Raw genomic sequence first — 19,744 nt, forward strand, 5'->3', positions numbered from 1 at the left:
ATTCTTAGCCTAGCTACTGAAATCAGGTTTGTGAGCTTCACCTTCATGTTCATGTACTAAACTTAGTGTCTTTGTCCTTGGGGCCCCAGCAGAGAAATGTTTTTATCAAAACAACCATATTTCCACCAATAGTTTAAAAAGACAATAAGTCTATTCAGTTTTCTATGATCGCTGTTTCTTAAAATCTAACTTTTTAAATAACCACCAGAGCCACTGAAAACATACAAAGCTCCTCTTATGACAGGGCAGATTTGTGCAGTTTTTTTCCATGTAGGTACTGTAAGGAGCTGGAGATGCTAAAGCTTTGCATAGCACTCCCTGGTAAAAAAAAAAAAAAAAAAAAAAAAAAAAAAAAGACTTAATTTTAAATGAAATGCTAGACAGCATTGTTGCAAGGGAAACACAACCCTGTCTGGAGGAAAACTAGATTAACTGACCCTTCACTACTGAACCACCACAACACAATTTGTATTAATCTGACATACCTGCTGCCATTTCCCTTAAGATAAGTATTATTGTAGCTGTGGTAATGAGTCTAGATGAAACCACGAAGAAATCATTAAATCTACCATAAATTGTAACAGAAAAAGCCACTTATTAAATACAGTAGGGGGTGTTGATCAACAGTCACCGGTTGTTTTGCAGTAAATTTACCGCAGCGTGCGGCTACCTCTGATGCATGTTTGTAGCCTATCTCAAAATTGCCTGGTAAATTTGCTGTCAGATGGCAGCAGGTTCACCGTTTAACCTGAGTCCAGCCATGAAGTGAAATTACTTTCAGAGGCACAGGGGATGCCCAGAGTGGCCAGACACAGAGCCATGCCACTTCCCTTCCTAGCCAGAGCCCAGCATCACTATTCTTGCTGACCTACCCATTTTTCCTGCTTGCACACAGGGCTGAAAAGCAGTAGGTGCTTATGTGTGGAAGGGTTACCCTTGTAGAGAAAATATAAATTAAGGTTTGTCCCTAACAAGGTAGTGAGAGCCCCCTTGAAAGTCATTGAGAACTTCAAAGGATCAAATCCACTTTTGGAGATACAGAGAAAGGGAACAGGAATTTGGGGCCTCCTGCCATTATTAACAAACAACTTCACCCCAGGCAAGGACAGGTTCGGGTCACTTGAAGATACTTGCAAAGAGAATTTGAAAGCAGGGACAGAACATTTCCTTTGGCAGTCAATAAACAGCACCAGAGTAAACAAGACCACCAGAATTATCAAAAAGTTGTGCTTGGGCCTTGAAACACAGTGACTGGACCGTAGCTTAAAATTAAGTACATGTTACTTAAAGTACTACTTCAAATTCTGTAAATGGTATCATTCAGAAGTTAAATCAAGTGGTTAGCACATGACTTTGAAATCCCCATGCATGACCCAGCACTTGTGCAGCCAGAGCCAAGAGCCCTGCAGCAACTCCAGCATATGCGAAGGGGCTGCCTGTGTACCCCACGTGGTTTCTGGCCCTGCTGAGGCTGATGATGGACTTATCGTTGACTAAAAGGGGCCCTGAAGGTCACGTGGCCATATCAGGATTTTAAAGAGCTAATGAGGTTTCCAAACTCTCTCCTCTTGCACTGCTGCCCCTGCTTCTTATGCCTCTGCCAGTCCCCAGGCTTGCTCTGCAGCTCAGCCTTGTGCTGCAGCATTGCTCAGCCCCCATCTCTTTGCAGGTGGGAGGAATGGGTTTTTAATGAGCCCATCATTACTGCTCCACACACACAGGAACACAGTAACAACATGAAAAATCAACACCCAGGGCGTTTGGTTTTTGGTAAAATAAAAAATGACTCTCTTTCTTTCAGCCTTGTATCACTTAGGGTTCTACCCTGCAAGATGTGGGATGTCTGGTCCAGGGAAGCATTTAAGCACTGGCTTAACTTTCACTCAAACGGGATGTAAGCATGTGTTCAGAGTTAAGCATATGATTAAGTACTTTGATGAATCAAGCCAGAATGTTCCCAGGTTTCAGCCTCGAGGACAGAGGAAATATGCTGTGAAAAGGTTCCAGGTTCGGACTAACTTAAAATAATAATGGTTTTTTAAAAGTATGATGTATGAACCTTGGAATGGGCTCACTCATACAATTTTTTTCAGGGAGCACTGCTTTCTTCTAAACCTTTTCTCAAACAAATTCACGATATTGATCCAAACTGAAACTACTGAATGCAACATAACTCACATTCCTGGAAAAGCTTTCCTCTCAGATGACCTAAACCTACTTACAAATCCAACTGTGACTTTCACTGGGGGCATCAGAAAATTCAGAAAACTCAATTTAAAAAGGAAGCGGTAATATCCATGTCCATCATTACCCTCTTGGGAATGGGGAAGGACCTCGTGAGCATCACAGTCCAACTGTGCCAGCCACAGAGGCAGGTTTATCCCTAGACAAAACCACTGGCCTCCTGGAGAAGCAATTCCAGAGAAATTTAGGCTCCTCAATTGGTGGATGTTGGCCACAGAACTAATGGAGTGGTAACATTGCAGAGAGGCTTTCACATCTAGAAGATCAGTTCAAACAGGACTCAACTCAGAGAGTGCCAGTGATTAACCTTTTCCTGATGGGGGGTTGAGGGTTTATGTAATACGTGTTGCAAATCCCAGGGCAGTTTCCTCTGGGAAGGTGTTCACCTCAGAAAGTCCTGTCCTACACCACTGCTCAAGACATTTAAACCATTTTAAGTATTCAAATTGACTCTAAGCTGTCTCATGATCTCCTTCTGGCTTCACCCGATTCACTTCTCTGCTAAGAATATTTCAGGGGATGCATTTGCCCTCATGCTGAGTTGCCTCAGTACCAAAGAATCAATATGACTTGAAATGACCAAACTTATCTTAGATATTCACCTGATGGTGCTTTAACTAAATGTGAAGTAATGCAGGGTAAACATTAAGTTTCTGCCTTTATTTAGCTGAAAGCTGGGGCTCGTTTGCTTCGATAAAGAGAAAAAAACTCTCATGTTTCATGATTTTCTTTACATTTCTATCTTGTTACCTGTTCACTCATGCTGTTAATCCCATCCGGCCCGAGCAAGGATATGGCCTGTTTAACCAGATCCGTTCGGCCACAGTTGAGCATTCGGAAACCCAGGTCTTGCTTGAACTTCGCTTCAGTAGCAACTGCATCCAGTTTCCGAGATGCACAAAAACAGTCGTCGATTCTGTGAACACGAGAAATAAACCCCCTCAGAGGACAGTCACAGGACAGACCTCGCTGTCCCTAGGAAAATAATACTTTGCCCTGTCTTTGAAGGATGTAGGTCATGCACACATTCATTCTCCTTTGACCTGTATACTCAAGGGACGTGCTGAATGGGAAATGTTAATGCATATTAATGGAGATTGCCCTTGGTCTGTCTTTCATGGGACAAGTAATATATTTTATTTTTTAAAAATGGGAAAAAAAAGAGCTTTCACTTGATTTTTTTTCCCTATGGAAGCAACGCACAGCGCATTCTCACCACAAGTTCTCTCTCCGCTTGGCGAGGTGATCCAGTCCCCCCAGTCTCTGAAAAGCTTCAGTGGCTTCAGTAAGCTTTGAACTAACATCAAATGGACGTATCACCATTGACAATACAACAAAGAGAAAACAACATCATTCCAAACTCCTTCAAGTATCTTACCAGCACAGCCCCAGTAACAGAGGAGCCTTTGTGGAGGAGAAAGCACAAGTCCCGTGGACAAGTAGGGCACCGTGCAATCAGGGAGGAGAAAGCATTCTTGCTAGGTAATTGTGGCAAAATATCCTGAATCCTTACTAGCTGTGCATAACAGACAGAATGTCATTCTTTTAAGGTCTTATTAGAAGGATCCCCAAACTGTAAGCTGTTCAAAATATCCATTTCAAATGGAAGAAGGCCTAGGAGTTATTTAGCCAAGACGTGAATCTACAGCTCTAGAGAGAGCAGGCAATTCAAATCCAATGTTTATACAACCCGGTTTCATCTTATTAAAAGACAGATTTGGTTTTCTTTCATGCTGAAGAGTGTCTGGGGTAGAGGGTGGAGTCCAAATCCACAGTGCTTTAGGCGTGAACTTGGATAAAGAACTGTTTGGAAAAACATCACTTTCATTCTCCAACAACACTAAGTCAGAAAACAAGGGGCTACTTATGAATGAAGAAAATAATCGAGATCAAAAGTGAAAAAGGCGAATACACATCAAATATTTGTTTTCTAATTTGAATGTAAAAAAATGCAGCAAACCAAAAAATATACAAACAGCACATCGTTATCATTTAACTTTCTCCTTTAACGTGCTTTATCAAAGCTTTACAAAAATATGTGATACACTGCTTAATATTCAACAGCAATATGCAATGAATATGCTGTTTATATAGAAGCAGTGGTATGTGGCAGTAGCTGTCGTTCCTCCTCTTTCAGAGGAAGGAAAGTGAGACAGGAAATACAAAGGATTTTGATCAAAGCTTCTGCAGGGCTCAGTACTGAAACTGGCATCTGAGCTTAAGATTGTTCTCTGCCTTGCTGGGCCACAACCAGACTGGAAATCAAATATTTTGTTCTTTCTACATACTCAGTTTTGCGTTTGGCTGCTTAAAAGTTGATGTCCTACAAACGCAAACAAAGTTTGGAGTACCATTATTCAGGGGGACACAAACGACGCTGCATCACCACAGCATGCCACAAGATTAACCCACGACACTCAAACACGATAAACACTAACAGCAGTAACAGATTCTGCAGAAGTAATATGCCTGCAACAGAGATGAAGAAAGAAAACCATAACCAGGCTGTTTGTTGCGCAGTTGTTTTCTCGCAAGTTTCAGGAACAAGAAAAAAGCAGCACAGATATGCAGGGCTGAGCTCGATGACACAGAGATCCATATGAGCGATTGCTGCTTTTACACGTTCACACCGTATGGCACATTTCTGGCACAAGAGCTACAGCAACATTTGGTACTTGCTATCCCCATAGCATGGGATGCTAGAGATCATCTGTGCCCTCCTTTAATGCACAACAGGGATAAAGCATACTCAAAAGTTAGATGTTGGAATTTTCAGTGCATGGAGAGAGTGGCTGGGCTTCCCAGCTGCAGCTGGCCATTTCCAGATGACTCTGGGCTGAAAACAAGGTGGTTCCTCAGTGAAGTGCAGCCATGGAAAGATCCAGACATCCTCTGAGGACTGCAGAGGTGTCTGCCACTATGAATCACTGCTTGTGTTAAGCCACTGCTTCATCATTTGTACTGAGGTATGTAATATAGACTCTGAATAAAATGGGTCAAACTCAGTGCTGGCAGAAACAGGCAGAGCCTCACTGACGTCAGCCAGGCTTGGTGCAAGCAGCACACTAGCGATGATCTTCTCTTTACACAAAAACAGGATTTTGACCTGGGATGCAAACCCACACGTGGGAGGAAGGAGCAACAAGGACCTATCTTACCTATTCTGCAGGGGCTGCCCAGAGTTCTGCTCTGGCATGGGTTCAGACGTTACTTACTGCTGCTCCTCTGTGAGTTTGCTCTGGTCCCCTAAGAGCACATCAGTTCACCCACTTGAGTCAAGGACTCATTAGTCACTACTGATATTGGATGTCAGCAAATTAGTACTCTTCAGTCAGCTGGGGAGGATAATAGTCTTGGCCCAAGGCTATGGCTCTGGGATGCTACAGCTGTACAAGCACTGCAACAACAATTCAGATTCAGAGGAGGGTCTGAGCTGCAAGGCTGTTGGGCAGCACTGAAGAAATTGCCATCTAGACGAAGAACCACAAAGCAAAAAACCACATCTTAGTGCCTCTACCAGTGGTCTACACAGCAAAAAGGACAAATCATGAGACCCTGATTTACGGGACAAAGGAAACTATGGTGGCAAAAACTGACACAGATCGTTGCTGCTGCCACCATTAAGTTCGACTAATAAAATGGATAATGATCAAACTGGGGAGTGTAATAAAACAAGAGCATGACGCAAGGGAAAAAAATGGAAAACACTTCGGAAGAGAAAGTGTAGCACCATTTTAAGAAGCCAGAGAGATGAATGAGTTAAGGAAAAGGAGATTTAACATGTACAGATATAAAGCAGCGAAGAGACAGATCAAAAATGATCAGGAACTACAAGTACAGAATAGGAGAACACAGCATCACTTTTAAAACTGGAGAAAGCCAACTGGGAAGATGGTACAGCAGAAAGAACGAGCCGTCACATTTCAGAATGAAAATGGAAAAAAAATAAATAAAAAAAAAGCCCAAAAGCACCAAAAATCAACTCTAAGCCAACACAGCACTACATTTGCTCCCAAGTCCTCCTTCTTACCAGTAACTGCATAATGCTGACTCCACCAGGATCACTCTATTGAGTATAAGCGGGGGTCTCAGCTCCATTTTACAGGATGTAAGTGGACGCTGTTCTATCACGGACAACACACAGACTCACAAACATTAAAGGATGCAAGATAAAAGGAGGAAGGGAGCAAGCACCCTGGCCTGACGCACTCCGAATTCCCATCTTTGTAATGCAATGAATATGCTGACAAGCTACGAAGAGGTGGGAAAAGGATAGGAGGAAGTCTGAAAAATAAGGTTGACGAGGGCTGGTTAAGTCAGCTAAATATACAGGGTCTCGCTTCAGAGCTGTAAAGCTGTGCTTGCAAAGTAAGGGACACCAGCATCAGTGCAGCTGTAAAGGGCAACGCAAACAGAACAGGAAACCCCCCTGACTGCACAGTCAGTTCACAGCCCTTTTGCCAAAAAGTATTTGGGATCTTTCCAAATGCACAGGACACTGACACCGGCTCGACAGCTGGACATCCCCTCCAAGGCCACGTCAGCTTGCTGGCAGCTCTGCCGGCTGCCAGCGCTTTCACAAGTTTGTCCTTTCCCCAAGTCCTCACCCTGCGAAAAAGATGCTTCTTCACCAAAAGGACAGGGCTGGCTGACGGGAGGAGCAGAAGATCGCAGGAGGCCATGGCTCTCTGTCCCCTTTTCTCTGGGGACAGTCTCAGGAGAGCAGGACGTCACCACCCTGGATGCTAGCCAGGGCTGGTCAACTTTGAGGTCTCCGAGAGGTGACACAGTGGCAAAGGTAGGATTGACCAGCATGTCTGGAGTCTGATATCCTCCCTCAAAAGGCTAAGCCCATTCTGGATTCCCACATTTAGCAGACCGTGGAGCTGGGCAGCTCCCTGGGACCACCACCACTGTACACGTGCTCACACTTTCAAAACTGAGAGTTTATATATATCGTGCTTAACTTAATGTGCACTGACCACAGGACTCATGCTCAGCGGCAAACCCATCTCCGTAACTCAGGGGTTCAGTCACACAACCTACAAACTCACTACCTGCTTCTTCTCGACTGTGAATCAAGCAAACGACTGCCTTTTTAGGTACACGGAAAACCAGAAGCAAGTGAAATCCCGATTTTATATTTGTAGCTAAGCTGTGAGCATATTTTTTAGCGTACAACTTTCTCCCGAACCTCTTTTAATTCCTCACGGATATTGCTTCTACAGCAGTTATCTTCAAGATCGTTACAGAGTTACCACCGCACATAATTAACTTTACTGGGGCTTTATATGGGCAGTGCCATGGTAACATTAATTATTTGCCAATGGCCCCTGTCAAATTCTGCATGGTGACCATGACATCCTATCGTACTCCGAAATACTCGAACCTCTGAAAGGAGTCAAAGGCAATCTTCTTCATTTATAACGGCTCCTAACAGTAGAGCAAATTATTTTTATCTTTTCCCAAACTCGCGTTATGAAAACATAATGCGGCACTTCTACAGCGACGGTTAAAGGCAAGTTTTTTCATTGTCACTTGGACTGGCTAAGATAAGGTCTGTGCGGATCTTTAATAAGTTACTCACGGACTGAATGCATTTGGGAAAACAGATGATTCAAAGACAAAGTGTTTCCATCGTAACTGGTATATGCAGCAGTTCTCTTATTACATAGCTTTTTAATTATTTGTTCTTTTGGAGGGGATTATTGCCAGAGTCAGTAGTGGACAATTAAAAAAAATGCAACGCTCTGTAAATGTTATAAAAAGAAAAAAAAAAGCATGAACGTCCTAATTATGTTCTAAGCTATACATGCCAGCATCTCAAGCTAATAGTTAATTTAAAAGAAATGGAAAGAAGAATGTGATGAGCAGCAGGACAAACTTCCCTCAGCTGAAATGAACAGATCATCATCGTGATATCCAAGCACCAAAACCTTCTTTGTCCACCTGGGACTCAGCCATCAGCCCTTTCAATTAAAAGAATGATAATCTATTAATTAAGTCCATTTCTTTAGCTCTGTGGAGTTTATTCACTATGCCTCTGTCCTAAATATGAATGAGGTCTCATGTCAGAAATTATAGTTCAGCTGGCTGCAAGTCTGGAAGGAGTCATATTTTAGCTAGCTATATGCATGTATTTGCAATGCTTAATTTCTTGGGGTCAGGGATCACGGTTTTGATCTGGGTGTGCACAGCCCATAGCACAAAAGGGTCCTGTTCCTTGCCTGGGGCTCTTCAGTGGGGCTACAGACATGAACAGCAGTAGCAGGAGCAGTGGATGATTTGATTTAAATTTGCAAGTGCTCTTTTCCCAGTGACGTGCTCATGGGAAATATAATGTTAATATTTAAAGGACTCCAATATAAATACTATATTGAGACAATTATTTGAGTTTTTGGTTTGGAGAAAGTAAAACATAAGCACAAACATGTTGATCAAAGTGATGAAGAGCACTACTTTTTAATACAGACATAAAATATCCCTGTTTACTTTAATCAGGAGCCAAATTAGACAAAAAAATAAAAATACTCTGGGTATTTATTAACCAATCTCTTATTCTTGTCAAAGGCCTGACAATAAATCGGTTACAGATACCAGAAAACACATTTAAAAAGTGATGTAACTATCAAAATCAAGACCCAAATCTATATTTTAAAACACTTTTAATATTACAGACTCGCATAATATAGGCCAGGAACCATATTCAAAACTGAATCTGACTTCAAACTTTGAATAAGGCTAACGTATCAGGGGAAAATTTGAGTACAGATTCATCTTTCACTAATCTAAGGTTTCACTAATTACTGGAAGGCAATATGTTACCTGTATCCTGATGATTGCATTAAGGAATGTATATAGCATCAGAGCATACGAAGCACTGCTGAAAAAAAAAAAAAAAAAAAAGTCTGTTTATACTTAAGCCTGTAAAATACAAGTGTGTTCTGCCCTGGAAGTGAAGGAGAACATAAGGAGAAGTCCATCCCCTTCAATAATTTTTTTATTACTGCTGTCTTCAAACAGCTGGTTGGCAAGACAGGTTGAGATTCACCTCAGGAAACCCATGCTCTATCTTTTAAGTAATAAAATCTCCTTCATCTACCGGCACCATCTGCCCCAAGGGACTGCTGGATTTTGTCAAGCAGCTTGTTTACAACCGCTTGCTGGTTTGGCATTTTTGTGCCTAATTATGGCAATAGACACGGTTGGTGTTAAAGGATTAGTGAAAATTTGTGGGAAGAATAAGGGCATTCAAGGAGGTAGGCAAACACCACCCGTCCCTACTTAACGGTGGCAGTATCTAATTAAATAGTAGATTTTCTTAGCAATTTTCTACTCCCTCTCTCCAGAACTTCAACCCCTTACCCTATGCATTTTAAGAGAGTGAATAACAGTGGAAATATTTTTGTGCCTTCAAATGTCTATTTATTACGTCTATTTATATTTTCATGCTCTAGTACAAACAGAGGATTTCCATAAATAAAACATTAAATGCAACCCTTCTTTCACTTGAAAGTAAGAAGAGTGTATGTGTGGTATAGTATTAAGATGACATGGAAAATGGTGTAGGCTGCTCTGAAAGAAGAAAACTACTGCACACCTTGCCTTTGCGTTGCTGTGCCTTTCCCTTTCCAGAGTCTTCAGAGAACTCTCTACAGAGAGCCAAGGATACCCTCATGTTAAATTAGCTCCACTCTTGAGGTCGATAATCCTATTTTCCTAGAGAACCTTCATTAAGAGGGATGGTCCCAGACAGAAAAGCAGACTAGGTATTCCCGGTTCAAGGCTAATTGGAAATTAGGACTGATTTTCAATTAAAGACAGATTTTCAAAGGCATTCAGACACTGAAATTGCCCAGAGACCTTTCTGGATCAGAGCTGCAGATGCAACTCATAGCCCTGGGTGAGGTTGGGATGAGGCAGCCACTGTGGAAGCACACAAGACTGGAGTGTTAATAATCCCCATCCCTCCCTGCAGCAAGGCTTGGACCCATCTGCACTTTCAGCTTAAACTTACTCATGACCCGTTCATACCCACATACTCCCATGTCCCTTTAAACAGAGAGCATTTTTCCTTCTGTGGTGTTTACTCCCAATATATTTATAGAGAACAGCCCCATGTTCCCATAGCAGTCACTTTCCTCAGCTAAATGAGCCCCATTCTTTCAGCCTTCCTCTACAACAACGTTTTGTCAAAATTCAGATCATGCTAGCCCATTTCTCTGTGCCTGGTCCAACGTGAATATTTTCTTGATGTGAACACAATATTTGCTATTCCCCATCACTTCCTACCAGTTCCACCTACAGAGGCACCAGTATTTTCCTCTTGTCATGCACCCTCAAATTGCATTTGCTTTTTTTTTCCCAGCTAAGGAAACAGCCATTTGGGTGGTTCACAGTCGTTCTGTGAGGAAATACTTGACTACAGTCTTTACCAACCCGTTTTCAACACTCAGCTCCCAATACAGTATATTTTATACTGCATATACTGTGCATTTTTAAACAAAGCTCTGTGTGCTTGCCTTACAATTGTGGAAAACTGCATTTCATCTCACTGCCGTTGTCCCAACCCTCAAGGTCATCCACTCTTTCCTGGATGATTTCCCAAACTTCCTCTGTTTGGACAATGCCTCTCAGCACCATAGCATCAGCAAATTTTAACTTCATCAGCACACTGCTAATATTTGTGCCAAAGCCCTTTCTGAAAATTAAAAAAGAACAGCTCTTATGATGGAGAGCTGCAGACCTCTGCTTTTAACCTCACTGTGGCCAGCCCCATCCCTTGTCACCTCTCTTTAGGCCAGCCCTTGCCCGCTTTCCAGTTCCTACACTAATCTCTAGCTCTCTGTCTTAACTAAAAGCTCCCTGCATGGACTGCATCAGTCAACTCCAAAAAGATGAAATCTACTGAATTTCCTTGGGGTAGAAAATCAGTTATCACAAAGTTATTAGATTAGTCTGGCAAGCTCTATCTTTAGAAAATCTGTGTCACATTTTATCCCATTTTCCCCTCAACAACATGTCTTTAATTAGCCTTTGCTTCAAAAACCATTCTAAGGCCTTGCATATTATTGACGTTACACTAAGGGGCTGGAATTTTCCTTGGATCATTTTTCATCCTTTTCAAATATTGGGTACTGCTATTATTAATCCTTAGAGTTATGGTACCACACTCTGGGCTTTGTTAAAATTATTTCTCTCTGACCTTCTGGTTTCATGAGGCAGCTCTTTCTCATCTCTGGGACAGAGGTTATCTGGTCACCCCAATTTGAGTGCATTAAGCTGCATAATTCGCTCTCTTTTTGATTACTGCTTTTCCATTTCCATAACCTTGTTGTTATTATTTAGTTTTCCTTTCTCCCCAGGATTTTCTTCCTGAAAACAGAAGCAAAGTATTCACATTTGGGTGATGGCATGTTAGCACTGATGCACACCTCCCCCGGTGCCTTCTCAAGGCTGGGACATAAACATACCGATTTCATCTCTGCACTCCAGGAAGAGAGGAGAAAAAAGGATACGACCATAGTCAGGAACAGAGATAGGACTCCGCTTTACAACGAGTCAGAGAAGAAAAGAGATATGTGCTGTGGTCACCGTATGTGAGCCCAGCATCCTTGGGGAACCCATCCATAACTCAGAAATGCTGCCTACATGTATAAGCATGCAATTAAGGTGGATCAAGTTATCACAGCTTAAACGTCTGCCACTCATCAGCTGAAGGGAAGAACAGACTCTGGGCCCTGAAGGATCAAGAGGAACATGTCAGAAGTGGCCCATGATGCTGAGCAGATGTCTTGGGACGCCGCCAGCTGCTATGTTGCCCTTTGCAAATGGGCTCTGCCTTGCATGAGGCTGCTCTCAACCAGCTCTGGGACAAGCAGCAGCGATGCTCTCACCTCCAACAAAATTTGGCTAAACACATGGGGAGCCCCATAGGCCGCACACCAATATGGGATGGGGCAAAAAGACAACAGACCTCTGTGGGATTCACCCATGAGGAGCCTGATGCAAAAGTGCCATTGCCTATCACTGTCCTTTGGTTAAAATTGCCAAAATGGAGTTCAGACCTCTTTAAAGAAATGTCCTGGGCTCCTCCTGCCAAGACCTGCCTCCAGCGAAGCAGCTGTGGGCTGTGAGGGACAGCAATGAACGTTGCTGAAAGCAATCCTGTTTCTCCAGTGTACAAGAGAAGACACAGACCTTTTAATCTATGAACAAGAAGAAACTGTTCATCGAAACTAGTGAAGTTTGCTTCTCTTACAAATGCCAGATAGGAGCTTCACAGCCTTCTGAAGAGCTGGGCAAGGGGACAGGGCACTAACGAGCGTGAAAGGGTTTCCAGCCACCAATGTAATTGCAGCGAAATGCCTAGCCTGAAGGAGAATTGAATTTTTGCTGCTTCTGGATATCAGAATAAACGTGCATGCCCACATGCGCAATTGCACCCCAGACCGTATCCTTCCTTTAATCTCTGACTGTCCAGAAAATAGCACTTTAACCAGTCAGGAGCAGGACTGACCATGTAACAGTCTCCTGCATGACACTACTACCTCTCTTGCATCAATTTGTTCCAGCACCTTTACATCCTCCAGGATTGCCATAATATATTACAAAAAGGAATAAAACCACTGACCCTGACAAAAAGCATGGCAGCCTTTGTGCTGAACAGTACAGGATGCTCCTTCTTTGCTCTGTCTCTCTGCCTTCAGCCTCCAGTCCCCATATGTAGCCACCCATCAGCCATTCTCCCCAGCACATGTCTAACACATTGGGTATTTTTTTCTGAAACAAACATCCTATGGATTGGAAGAAGGAAAGAGACATGCGAAGAGCTTCTTGTATTTTGGCTGAGAAGGTCCAACACAGTTGTTACCAGCACGTCCCTTTTTGACAACAAATACCTACACCCCTGATACCTCCATTAACCAGAGGCCTAGTGCTGGGGGCAGACACCCACCTTCACTAGATTTATGCCAGTACAGAGCTACTTGGCACACAACTCTCTGCTGACTTTGTCCAGCTGCCTCAGGTAGCACAACACGTCCTGGGAACAGGTGGGGTGTTATTTAAGTCTGGTCTCCCACCATGACAAAGAATATTTTGGACGCAACTTGGGCTTCAGTCTCGGCTAGCTGCTGTACAACCAGCAGTCAATCCATCTGTGAAACCTAGCTCCTTGCAAGAGGTAGAGACAACTGCTCTATTTAAAGCTCCCACTCCTGGGGGAAGGTGAACATTTAGATCCCTGCTCATTTGACAAGGCTGGGAAAGGGTAGAAACTTTCTGGCACGTCTGCTGCTGTAAAATGAAGAGATTAGGAAGGAGACAGACAGCTCCTGCCTGACTCCAGCCTCCCTCAGTCCTCTACCCAGAGCAAAAACAGCTCCTCTTTCTGGAGATGAAAACATTGCAAGAAATTAAGGAGATGGATTTTTGAAGATCAAGAGAGGGGAGAAAGAGAGGAAGTATCAAAGTGAAAGGCAGGAAGAGAGCAGAGATGATTTACAAAGCCATGTATCAGGAACCTCACTGCTGGAGTATGTGATTGTGCTGGGAAGTGTCACACAGCTCTGCTGGGAGACCTCCATGCTGTACTTCAGATAAGAAACCGAACATTTGTTTTTTATCTGAACTTCATAGCCTTTGAGATTCTGCCAGAGCTCTGCCTCTCTCCGTATGCGTATTTTTCCAGTGTGGAAGCTGATTTTGCTTTACGCGTTTGCAATGACAGGTCGTGAATCAACACAACGGAATGATGCAATATCACAGCACAGGACATGGGCCATGGGATGTAACACATGGTGAATTATTTGGTTTGGGTTCCTCTATTTAAGGGACTAAAAAAGATTGCTAAGAAAAGCCTAGAAATTGAACTGGTTTCAAGGTTCTACTTATTAAGAAATATTTATCCAAGTCACAAAAATATACCAAGCTCACTGCATTTAAAATCCTTCAGCTGTCATCCATCCCACAGCTTATTTGAAAAGCCATCCCCTGTAAAGCTGTTGGGTCTCCCACACACACCCCGCATTTGCACTTATGGAATTGGTGCTTGCTGGGGAGCTGATAGCTGGGAACACTTCCTCCCTCCCAGGGAGGCATGAAAGGCTGGTGCTCGGCTTAGTGGCAATGAGAAGCGGTCAGGGTCTGTACGGAATTCAAATAAAAAATTACAAGCAGCAAGATTTCAAATTAACATCCTGATGCTTCACGTTATTCTTCAGAAAAGCACAGTCCTTCCTTTGATCTCGGGATTACAGGCACGCAGGACCAGAGCCTCAGCTACACAAAGAGCCTCCTGCACAACGCTGGCAGCACGCACAGACCTCGACATAACCACCAAGTACATCAACACTCGTTTGCAGACCTCTGATTCGAGATTCCTGAGATTCGCATTTTGGGACATCTGTGGGTCAATCAGGCCCCTACAGTCAAATAAGGGCATGCTGCAAAGTCTGGTCTTCGTGAAATCCAGGGCTTGTCTCTGGCACGATTTATTTATTCACTCCCACCTGATTAATTCTGGGCTGTGCTCCTCAGGCTCATTCCCACTTGTGGGACGAGCAGGACAACAGCCGCCACTTACATTCATTATGAAGTTACTTCTTGATGGCAACTTTAAGCTAAGTGCTGGTTTGTTCCTCATCATTAATAATTTTTTCTCTAGCGTAATACAACTCTCCCCAAGTTTAAGTGATTTTGAAACTTTTGGAAAATCATCTAACCAGTTGATGGTGTTTTATATATATGTGTGTGCGTGTGCATACACACTGACAAAATATAACTTGTTAGAGTGACGTACATCATTCTTTTTTAAATGCACAAATATTTATACTTTCATTTTTAAGACAGAAGATTTAGAGCACAAGCCTTATTGCCTTATTTGCAACCCTACCTAAATACTGAAACAGAAATTTAATTAACTGTGCCTTTTCAAGACCAAGTGCTAGGTCCTCAGAAAATGCGTAGTACCTATAAGTCCTGACATTTCAGTAGGGATGCAGAACGCTGCACTTCTGGAAATGAGGGTCGAGATGTTCACACTGAAGGGAAGCAATTACAGTCAATATTTGAAATATGAAACGCTCCAGATTTAGCTTTCAAAATTCAACATATTTCTTCAATTAAATATTCAATAGCCATGACTATAAAAATCTTATGCAGATCACAAAGTAAAGTATTATACTCTCTGGTGAAAGAGCATGTCAAGGCCAGAGTCAACAAAACACAGCTGCTCCGATGCAGGTTGTCACAGCTAATCATGTAGATCGTTGCTCTGCTTTCTGTGTTGCTGTGTTGCAGGGAAGAATGCACCTACTGCCGTATGACAGGCAGACTGCTAAAGATTGTTTTTTACATACAAATTTGTAAAGTAATATCAGTGAGTAATTTCTACTTTGGCAGATTCATAATGCCTTTTCACATGAAAATCAAAACCAAATATATTCTTGACTCCAGCACAGCCCTAGATCATGCCGTTATACATGTACATAATAATAAAGCAAAACAGACACTAAAAGCATATCTTGGTAATAAATACTTTAGGACTTCATTAGAAAACCAAAAGGTCACACTTGATACACGAAAAAGTCAAATTATCCAGGCTGACATTTACAACTAATTTGAACTGACATTAGCATGAAAAATACAATTTTACTGCTAGAGGTAGCCTTACCTATAAGTTTAAATGTGCCCTTTTAACAATAATGCTGAAAACAAAGCAGTTAAAATATCTACAGCCCTGCCAATTATATCTCGGTATTCTAGAGCGAAGCAATACGAAGCAGACAATTAGCAGAAGATTTCAGCCCCTCATTACCAAGCAGAACCTAATAGTGAGAGAAAAAAAGCAGGCGAGCAGATGATGGGCTCGATCCAGCTGTGAGATATTCAGGCACCCATTACCATGCAACCGGCTTATCCACGGATGTGAGCAAATACCAGAGCTGATTTCGCAACGCACGCAGCGACGAGCCCGAGCATCCGTGCACCTCTCCGGGAAATAAGAGAGCCCTCTGCCTGCCTGCTAAATCGCTGTCACTAGGAGAGAGAGAGACATTATTTTGCACAAAGCATCAGATCTTTGTGTGGACTTACTTTAACTGTCGAGGTTCACAGTCAACTCCAGGCAGTAAGAGCCTCGCTGCCTGCCGTACGTCATCACTGTCCACCGAGAAGCTGCGACGGTGCCCCGCGTGAGCCACGGCAACCCGTATCCACTCCATCAGGGGAGGCAGCACAATGAACGGCCTGGGAAAGCACACAGACATGAGTGCTACGGTACACTAGCAGCAAAATAACAGGTATAGGGTGCATGTGTGCGTGTGTGGGTGCAATGTACAGAGAGCACATACAGTAATACAGGGAGAGAGAAGGAAAGATGCAAAACGAAACCATGGGAGAGCAACCGGCTCAGCAAATTTCACACAGGTCTACATCAAGATGTCTCGCCCTGTCTCTAGAGCAGGATTATCTGAAGAGTGAGATTTACGAGCCACGCTCATCTATGGGGCTCCTGCGAGGTCGGTGCGCCCCCCCAGCAAGCCCTCCCCCCGCCTTCCGCTTCGCACCATGTATCCCAAAAAGAGGGCAGGAGCCCAGCACAGGACCACGTCCTGCTCTGGGTGACGTGCTGGGGCTGGGAGCGCTTCCTTGCTGCTCTGCAAGGACTAACCAGGGCGGAGAGAAGGGACCCCACACCCCAGGGTGCCAGGAGTGTAGAGGTGATGTGCAAGGCTGTCTCCAGCAGCTCCCATCGATGAGATGTGCGATTCGTGCTTGGAGCTGAAAGCAGGACCTCTGCAGCTGATCCCACTGTGTTGTTGAGGATATCTGCGACCAGCATCAGAAATCAGCCTGGTTCGTTTCACTTTTAAGCCTGCCGTTGGCTGCATGAAATTGCTACACCTTTACGTATCAGCTGTTCTGCCACTTGAGCAAAAATACACGAAACGACCCCCTAAAGTGCATGGTGGGACTCGGCCACAGCCCCCACACTTGAGCGTGGTCACTGCCAGAGACACGGTCCCTCACTTCATGAGACCTGAACAGCCCCATGTCCTAGCAGGAGCTGCCCATGCCTTATACGAAACACACAGCACACAGTTTGCCCACATCTACGCTAAAAATTCTTTAGAGATCAAGAGAAATGCACCAAACCATGAGTGAGAGCCATAGTTTCAAGTCTGAGTTTAGAGTTAAAAAAAAAAAAAGAAAGAAAGCATCTGTGGCTGACCATTTCGGAAGGCCCCTGCCTCTGAGATCATGGTAGACAAAAGCCACAGAGCAACACAGGGTGCAACAACCGCCCTTCCATCCCCAGCTGGGCTGCGTGGCTGTCCCGAAGGGTATTCCTCCGCGGACATCCTCTGTGGCTGTACGCAAAGTCTGGGTGGGGAAGGGCTGAGGAAGGGTAGAAGAAATCCCTCCTTATAGAAATATACTACAAAATTCTAAAGACTGTAAAATCATTTAAAAAAAAATTAAATCTGTCCAAGAGCAACCTCTAAACTATGCTGAAAGTCCTGTACTTAGACAGGAGCACTGAAAACTACTTAGACACAGCGAGACTGCTTTCATCTAAACTGCAAAGTGGGTACCACGGCTAGGGGATGTTAACGGAGATTGTTATAATGAGAGAGCGAGAGATGAAGCGTATAAATGACTGCTGTCCTCAAGGAACGTCTGTAATTAATCTGCTCCCACCTTCTTCTTCTGAAGCTTATACTTTTTGCCTCATTTCCTTTGTGGCTCCCCTTCCCCTCCTCTTTAGCTGGATGTTCCCTCAGTTTATTAGCTCAGTATCTCATCCTAATACTGTTAGTGCAGCAGCATCCCCTGCTTTTGCTCCCTTCCTTTCTCCTGCTTATTCTTATTCGATATTGCTTTCCCTGCCTTGCCCTTCCTTCCGTGGTCCCTTCCCACAGAGGAAAAAAATAAAAAGTCTGGATTGGATGCCCAGTAGGCAAATACTTTACATTTTAAATATATAACTTTACCCCAAAAAGAATCCACCCTGAGAAAAATGATTTAATAGGATGTTGCCTTTGGAATATCCTCTTCCTATTTATAGCTCTTTATGCCATTTATTTATCTTTTGAAAATTTCTCTTTACATAGCTCTGACATTAATATTCTGAAGGGGGGATGAGACATTTCAAAAGTGCTGAAGGACGCAGAAGCCCTAAGGCCGCTAACTTTCCCTGGGACGCCGGGTTCCCAAATCGCACGGGCACGTAAATGACTAACCTCCTTTTGAAATATGACATCTTCTGCTGACTTGACACTTCCATTATTATTCTATTTAAATGCGCTTCCATCACCTCAAGACCAGGCTGCGTTTGTTTCTCAGCTTTTACCTTCTCCAGACCTGCCGCCACCGTTGAAGCCGGCTGATAAGAAAAGAACAAATTCTCCCGCAGCCGCCGTGAAAAGATTTCCATAACCCAGCTAAATCGCGGTGACGGTGGCGGTCGGAGGAAGCAGAGCGAGCGCTTCTGTGCCTACAAGCGTGCAAAACACTAAGCTGGAAAGCATCGAGGGACAAAAGGGTAGGGAAAGATGCTGCGTGCCGCTCGGGTGGGCTGGTGCCAAAGGGCTCCCCGGTACCTGTGCTCGGCAGGGCAGGCTGCCAGCCCCAGCTCCCCGCAGCCAGGACTGCTGCTTGTTCACACACTTTGCAGGATAAAACGTGCGCATTTTTCACCCAAATATCGATCTAAGAGCAGGGCTGGCCTCGCTGGCTATCAGAGCGGAGGGCGAGGGGAACAACTGATCGGTGGGAGTTGCTCTCATCACTTACCTCGCAAACAGAGGAAAAGGAACTGCAAATCACACTGGAGGTGTAAAAACGTGTATAATTACACACAAACCTTGGTGCAATGGAAACAATTAATGGGAAACTAAATTCTAGGCTACAGTTTGCGTCAGTGAACATAGTGGGTCACAGAAATGAAGTTACGCTTGTACAGAGGCTTCCTACAAAACAACAGGGGACTCGGGGGCTCACTCTTTCTTCTCCCCTCTTGTGCAGGTCAGAAACTTTCCCAGCAGAATTCCTGCCCCACTGCAGTATAGAGCAGGGCAAATAAAACTATTTACAGGAATTGTACCATCCTTGCTATAAAATGTCAAACTTCAACAAGGAAAAAGAAATAAACAGGACTATTTGGTGCAGTATATCCTGAAAAGGAAGAGAACTGCTATTCTGTGGAAGCAGAGGGACTTTCTCTAATGGCCAGTTGCACTCTGTCCAGCAGGACATGTGATTCACTCAGAGTATATTACATTCCTTTTTCCAAGGCAAAAAGCTCCGCTACTGCATATCTGAGCATGTCAGGGAGTTCGTATTTTGAGAAGAGACCCAAATATGGTTGAGTGCAATAGGTTAAAAATACCCTTCAAGAGTCCATGCACCATGTGAAGGGTTTTTTTTGGTTTTTTTTTTTTTTTTTTAATGCTATTTGTGTGCCAGAGAAGAAAGAGGAACACAAAGTTATAGG

The 19,744-nt window shown here is 43.6% G+C and overlaps 1 protein-coding gene across 3 annotated transcripts in view; it reads right to left on the reverse strand.

Annotated features, from left to right (window-relative positions):
* The window catches only part of ABTB3 (ankyrin repeat and BTB domain containing 3), a 166,234-nt gene that overhangs the window by 32,492 nt on the left and 113,998 nt on the right, over positions 1-19,744 (reverse strand). For all 3 annotated transcript variants that reach the window (XM_035569243.1, XM_035569245.2, XM_035569244.2), the window contains exons 4-5: positions 16,342-16,494; positions 2,995-3,160 (exon numbers count right to left, since the gene is read on the reverse strand). In XM_035569243.1, coding sequence (XP_035425136.1) covers positions 2,995-3,160; positions 16,342-16,494 — 319 coding nt within the window. The remainder of the gene's footprint in view (positions 1-2,994; positions 3,161-16,341; positions 16,495-19,744) is intronic.

The sequence above is a fragment of the Cygnus atratus genome, chromosome 1, assembly GCF_013377495.2.
Source record: "Cygnus atratus isolate AKBS03 ecotype Queensland, Australia chromosome 1, CAtr_DNAZoo_HiC_assembly, whole genome shotgun sequence".
NCBI lineage: Eukaryota > Metazoa > Chordata > Aves > Anseriformes > Anatidae > Cygnus > Cygnus atratus.